Source organism: Cynara cardunculus, unplaced genomic scaffold (genome assembly GCF_001531365.2).
Source record: "Cynara cardunculus var. scolymus isolate 2C unplaced genomic scaffold, CcrdV1 Un_Scaffold_3971, whole genome shotgun sequence".
NCBI classification, from domain to species: domain Eukaryota; kingdom Viridiplantae; phylum Streptophyta; class Magnoliopsida; order Asterales; family Asteraceae; genus Cynara; species Cynara cardunculus.
This window is the reverse complement of record NW_020201692.1, coordinates 44,477-51,865: the sequence shown is the minus strand read 5'-3', so window position 1 is coordinate 51,865 and position 7,389 is coordinate 44,477. Positions and strand designations below refer to the sequence as shown.

At 34.9% G+C, this 7,389-nt stretch overlaps 1 protein-coding gene across 1 annotated transcript; it reads left to right on the top strand.

Moving 5' to 3' along the window:
* The first annotated feature begins 528 nt into the window (after window positions 1–528).
* On the top strand, window positions 529–4,830 carry LOC112503838 (disease resistance-like protein DSC1). The gene is made up of 7 exons (XM_025107826.1): window positions 529–1,707; window positions 1,820–2,143; window positions 2,230–3,096; window positions 3,179–3,758; window positions 3,989–4,066; window positions 4,493–4,587; window positions 4,664–4,830. Exons 1-5 carry the CDS (start codon window positions 544–546, stop codon window positions 4,033–4,035), a joined length of 2,982 nt encoding a protein of 993 aa, XP_024963594.1. The 5' UTR covers window positions 529–543; the 3' UTR covers window positions 4,036–4,066; window positions 4,493–4,587; window positions 4,664–4,830.
* The last annotated feature ends 2,559 nt before the right edge of the window (window positions 4,831–7,389 follow it).

The window sequence follows — 7,389 nt, the reverse complement described above, 5'->3', positions numbered from 1 at the left end:
ATACATCTCTTGTCTATTTTCAATATGTTTGAAAGGTTTTTCTATTATGTGCCCTTAGGATACATATATAATAAGGAGATTTAATATTGAAATGATTATTTCCTCATATTTCTTAATTAATTAATTACCATCTATGTGTTAATTATTGCTCCCTCTCTCAAGATTTATATAATCATTTTCGTTTTTTCAATTTTCTTTGCACCTATGAAACACCCACACACACACACATGTAGGAAGAATTTTATCATCAAAGTAAATCAATAAGAAAATGTGCTTCTTGTTCTAAGAAAGCTTGGTAAGATACTGTAGGTAGCAAAATAACATACTTGTGTGTGTGTATAACTGTATATATATATATAAATGGGTATTTTAGTCGCTACTAAACTACATCTACTTCAAGTAATAAATATTAGAAGTATGAGAGAGAAACTCGATATTTTCATTAATGACCAAAAGAGAGTGTACAACTTTCTAACATCACATAAATTGGCAAAAAAAAAAAAACATAATTGAAATATAGTAGCAAAATGTGATGAATCTGATATGTTTGGTTTTCACATTGATGTTTCAAATTTCAGGAAAGAGACGGAGTTCATTCAAGAAATTGTTACTGAAATTCATCGTAGGTTAGGTGTACCTTTAAAAGTAACTCTACCATTTCTTATCGGCATGGACCGCCACATCAAATTCATTACTTATTGGTTGAAAGATGGATCCTGTACTTGTGCTGAAATTCTCACAATTATAGGCATGGGTGGGATTGGGAAGACATCTTTGGCCAAATATATTTTTTGCTTGCATTGTCGTGAATTCCAAAGAAGCAGCTTTGTAGAAGATATCAGTAGGAGATGTGCTGAAAAATTGACTGGATTGCTTGATTTACAAAAACAAATTTGTGGTGACGTTTCAAATAAAAGTTCAATTCAAGTCCATGATGTTTCTATATACACCTCTCAAATTGAGAATACACTAGCAAATAAAAAGGTGTTCCTAGTTCTTGATGATGTTGATAGTTTCAGTCAATTGGATGCATTACTTGGAAACAAAGGTTTTCATCTGGGATGCAAAATCATAATAACGACCAAGGACGCGTCGTTGACAGAAAAGTGTGAGCTATTCAACCTTAAAGTTCAACCCAAGCATACAAAGCACTTACTCGAAGCCTTACATAAGACTCGGTCACTGGAGCTTTTATGTCTTCATGCCTTCAAGTGCAGCAGTCCGAAGGAAGGTTACAAAGAGGTTTCAAAAGAGCTTATGAAATATTGTAAAGGACATCCGTTGGCTCTTTCAGTTTTGGGCAGGTCTCTACGTAATGGAAATATAGCTGAATGGGAGGATTGCCTAGAAAGGCTAAAGGAAGAACCTGATTCTCGTATTAAGAAGGTCTTGCAAATGAGCTTCGACTCTTTACCATCTACAGATGACAAGGAATTGTTTAAGCACATTGCTTGTTTTTTTGCTGGGAAAGATAGAGAATCAACTGAAACAATATTGAAGGCATGTAAGATCCGCACAGTACTTGGGATCAAGAATCTCGTTGATAGATGCCTKCTTTCGATTGATAGTAATAACAAGTTGATGATGCATCAATTGGTTCAAGAGATGGGAAGAGATATAGTACGCCAAGAATCACCTGACATGCCAGAGAAGCGTAGTCGATTGTGGTGTCATGAAGAGTCATTCAATGTATTGGAACAAAACAGAGTAAGAGGCCATTTATACTTGTCATAATTGTGCAAATKTTTAAGTAACACACAATATTTGTTTACACTAACATAAGGTTAATAAGTAATTTGACATTTCTGTTACTTCTTAGGGTACAAGAAAGCTTAAAGGCCTTGTTCTAGACATGGAAATGCTTGAGAAAGAGAACATGTATGACTCGGTTGAGTTGAAAACAGATGCATTGAGAAAGATGGATAACTTAATGCTACTACAACTCAATTATGTGCGACTCGGTGGATCTTATGAGAACTTCCCTAAAAAATTAAGATGGTTGTGTATGCATGGGTTCCCTTTAGAGTATATACCTCCAAACTTGCAATTGGAGAATCTAGTTGCCCTTGACATGTCTTATAGCAGCTTCAAATCTCTGGACATGTCGTATGGCAACTCGCAACGACCTGGGAAGTCGCAAAAGGTAAGCATCTGCTTTAATTTATATTATTCTTCTATGTTGGGTTAAWACAATTYACTARKTATTTTACCTTATYTCTATTTTAACAGCTAACTGGCTCGTGCTCAAAAGACAACAAACGGTTGCTTAGATCATTGAAGATTCTTAATCTAAGTTTCTGTAAACAGCTTCATAGTCTCTGTGGCTTTATCGAACTCCCTGCACTTGAGAAGTTATTACTTTCAAATTGCATAGGTTTGATTGAGGTTTGTGAATCAATTTGGCAATGTGATCACCTTGAGCTCATTGATCTGAGTTATTGCAATGAGGTTGGAAAGATTTTAAGAACTATAGGCATGCTAAAGAAGKTGAAAATACTAAAACTAGATGGTTGTAATCTTAGTGAAAATCCGATCAAGATGAGGGATACGGAATTACCAGAAATGGTCATGGCTAACAACCTTGCCATAAACTCTCAAACCTCTTCCTCTACCATTGTGGAGATTATACCCAGAGATTTGGGATCCTCTTTGATCTTTTTGTTGAGGTCATTAGAATGCTTGTCACTTAAAAATAATGGTTTGTCCAACGAATCCTTTCCAATGGACTTCAGTAACCTATCCATGCTGAAGGAGCTATATTTAGATGGAAATAATATTGTTTCAATGCCTAATTGTGTGAGAGGCCTTCCCAGACTTGAGAAACTTAGTATTGACCATTGTAAGAGATTGACCATATTGGAGCATCCTCCACTTACACTAAGACACTTGATAATGGGTGTCAGCTATTTGAGCAAAGTTGTATTTGATCGAGAAATGTCCCCAATCATGTTAAGTACGTGGACAGGTTGCAGGTCTTTAATTGAAGGCATGTTTAAAGTGGAAGATATGGCAGATGTCGAGGAAGAGGTATTACATAGTCTGGGGTGGACTAATTTAGACTTCACCAAAAATSAGCTGACAGAAYCCAAAGTCSAGGTTTGCTCACATCAACTATTCTTSTTTGTGTGATTAMTGTGTACATAGAACAATTGATGATGATTAATCTTGTACTTGGCAGATGCAATATGAATTTGGGATATTTAGCACAAGGTATGAGGGGAAAGAGATGCCAGATTGGATAAGTGATAGAAGGGAGGGGTCATCAATATCATTTACCATCCCATCATCTCCTMACAACCTTAAAGGATTGAATTTCTGCATTGTGTTTACGGCTATAAAGGGGTTTSTTCATGTAGTCGGTAAAATCAGAATTAGTAACATAACAAAGAACCGCACATGGATATACAGTTGTTTTGGGTTCTTTGAGTCCACTGGAGAGGGTATAATTGTATATTTAAGCCATTGGATGTTTGGGAAGAGTGAGATGGAAGATGGTGATGAAGTTACTGCCACGGTGACAGCAAGGCAAGCCGATGAATATATATATAAGGAATTGGATGTTTTGGAGTGCGGGATTAGTCTTGTGTATGATGATGGGAAGAAGAAAATGGAAGAAGAAGAAGACGTGTTGGTTTATTACAAGTCATGGAATCATATTATTGGTGGGGATCTCTCTCCTTTTCAAACTACTACCCCCGGAGTATATGACCTAAACAGGTGGCACATTTTTGGTTCAAACTACATCAACAATTATGTAGGTATGTGGCATATAAATATATGTTAAATATCTGTTATCATGTTTCTCATAGTGGATACCAACACAATCCCAATACTTGGAGATTTTCCACAAGCAGAGGCAACATCATTAAGTTGTTAAAACAAGTTTCTTCCTGCAACAACAGCTAAGCTATTACTTGGTGGAAGTGGTTGTAAATTAATAATAACTCATGCATTAATTACTTCTTTTTRTCTTCCTTTTTTYCATCAGAAAAGCGTCCTCTGTTTAGAGCTTTCTCTCAAAGCAAGTCAACATAGTTGGTGGGGTGATGCATCTAACCTAATTAAGGTACTTTTTTTTTCTATTTCCAGAACCCCTTCAATTATATTCTCTCATCAACATACATAAAATAAAAACCATACACCACCCAGGGTTGGGTCCCTGGTGAGAATGAAAGTTATAGTGAGAAGGGGAAGAAGGAATCTCCACCCTTGGATCAATCGTAATTGAAGATCAAAGAGATGCACTAAATCAATTCCTGCAAGAAGCAGAATTCATGGGGTTGGGGTGACACTAAAAGTGATCAAGGGTCCAGATCATTTTCTACGCTTCTCACCTTGTCTTCTATTCTCCTTCGTCGCACCACCCACTCAGTATCATCTTTTTATCAAACTTTTTGGTCTCAGGATCTTGTAAAGTAAGTGTGATATGGTTCTATATGTCTGGTATGAAATGTCTTATGTTTGATTTTCTGTAGGCACATATTTTTTGCAGGATTATTCAATCCTTTATGTGTAGTTCTTACAGGCGGATGCAATATCCAAGTTTAAAAAAATTGCAAAGAGAGGTCTGCTGGTTCCATATTCAAGGTTTAAATGCTTACAAAACAGAGTACATTTACGCTACTAAACCTYGTTCATAATTTGACTGTCTTGATGTCTGCAGGGGATATGTAAGCACCGTCACCTCTTTCAAGCTCAAGATACCCCCCTTTTGTTGTGTCAAAAGTCTCCAAGAGAATTTTGTTGAAAATCTTAATATCGGAAGTTTGAAGTTTATTTATTTATGCATCGCATTTGGTAGATGCACACCAGACATGACTTTTATATATATCACATAATAATTCATATTCTTAAATATATTCATATTTTATTATTTCATGTTTGAACTTTAGGAAGAGTAACTTAATTTAGGAACTAAAGCCCTTGGTTTACGGATTTTAAGAGAGTCGAGCTTAAAGAATTTTAGTTTTGGGATTATCTAAACAAATTTCGAAAGGTTAAAAACTTTCATGAAATTGTTCCCAAACTAAGTGTTGATCAGAGACGGTGTAATTAGAGCCTCTGAGCCTTATGCTCAGAGCTTTGATTCTTTGTTGAAGTATTATATGTGTTGAGGATTAGAGCCTCTAATCTTTTAGTCTCTGGACCTTGAGTGCCTTTGATCCGTATGATCAGAGCCTCTAATCTTAAGGACCAAAGCTCTGTAATCCTATAACCTTGCTTCTGACTCTGGGACAGTTGCAGTTGCTCCTAAATCTTATTTGTTAACGATTATAAAATTGTCGTTCAGTTACTTTTGAACCACCCATAATCGTCGATCTCTCATATAAATATGTAAACGAGAATCTGGGTGTATATATGGCCTTGATCTTACAGCCTTTAGGGTCAAAGTTTTCAATTGGATTGTCCCAATAAGAAATTCGTGTAACCCAAGACAATAAGGGTCGAACTATTGTATTTGAAAAGTGTACCTTCCACAATTCAATTGTGTATCCTCTCCACGTATCATCTTCAATCTCCAATCCTAACAAATCTTATGCTACTACAACTTAATTATTTGCAACTCAATGGATCTTATAAGAATTTTCCTCAAAAATTAAGATGGTTTTGTGTACATGGGTTCCCTTTAAAGTCTATACCTTCAGACGGGGCGGATGCAATATCAAAAAGGGGGACTGGGGGAGTCAAAAACTCAAAAAAAATCCTTAGGTTAAAATTTAGGTTTTACATGATTAACCTTTCACTTCCCCCTATTAGATTTTTTCACGGGCCCCCAACATCAATCGAAACCGTTACTCTAACCAAAAACATCTATTGAAATCAATCAAAAAAACCAAAAATGTTATTCGAAATCGACAAAAACACTAAAAAATCCCTCGAAATCAACCAAAAAACTTTAAAAATCCCTCAAAATGTTGTAATTAGATTAAAACACATCGGACGATTTTGTGAGCCTTTAGTCTACCTTATAGGTGACCCCACTGAACAAAAACCTTGGATCCGCCGCTGCCTTCAGACTTACCATTGGAGAATCCAATTGCTCTTAACATGTCTTATAGTAATTTCGACTCTTTGACATGTCGTATACTAACCCGCAACGATCTGGTAAGAAGCAAAAGGCAAGACATTTGAAGAACAATTTTTTTTTAAACTTCCAAGTTGGATTAATGCAATTCACTAATTATTTAACCATGCCTCCTTTCAATAATCAACTGGATCATGCTCAAAACACAAGGTTTGCTTAGATAATTGAAGATTCTTAATCTATGTTTTGCTATAAACATCTTCGTAGTCTTGGTGGCGTTACCAAACTAGAGGCGAACTTGTTCTTAATGATCGAGTTATTGCAAGATGCTTAAAAAGCTTCCGAGGACTATGGTTAAGTTAAAGAAGGTCAAAACGTTATTATTAGATGGTTGTAATCTCGTTGAATTTCCAATCAAGATGAGGGATATGGATTTTCCATAAATTTTCAAGGCTAACGACACTGGCATAGACTCACAAACCTCTCTGCCATTGTGGAGGCTATACCAAGAGATACGAAGCCCTTTACAATTTCTTTACCCAACTCATTATTATGTTTATCGCTTAAAGATGATAATTTATCCAATATTTGTAGCCTTCTCTATGTTGAAGGAGTTGCAACATAACATAAATAGGAACACCCACACATATATAGAAATTCATAGCAGGTTCGTACGAGAACAATCAACCAAATAAAAGAATAAGAAAACGGTTGAATTACATGTGATATGATGTTACACTAAAATCACATGTGATTCATGCAACTTTGGCCATGACGTGAGGTCACTTTCAGATGATGGTTATCACTCTATCATGAAATTACCACTGCAAGAGATATGTGGAACATCCTTATGGTTTTGTATGATGGAAATTATGAAATAAAACAGAGCAAAAGATCAGTCTAATTAGACAGTATGAACTGTTATGTGTCACAAGAACAAATCCCTTATAGAAGTCCACAACAGGTTCAATTTTCTTTTAAATGATTTTAAAGTTATATTATTAAACCAAAAATTAAAAAAAAATGAATTAAAGAAATACACAAAAAAGGAGAAAATTTTAAATACTTAGTTTGGAACTAATATAAATATTTTTGTATTTTTTATAATATATATTTTTATATTTATATTTTTATTTAAAAATAAAACATTACCGTTTTCTTAAAATCACATAAAATTGTATTATAACATTGATTGAGACAAACAAATTGAACATTAAAATCCAAATTTATCTTATAATTATCTAAATCCAAGATGGAAATTTTGCAAAAAAACGAGTAGGATGAATTATTTAAACATATAAAAGAAGAAATAAAATGTAATTGCTGGGAATTGAACCAATTAAACCCCTGCGGATCCTCCATTG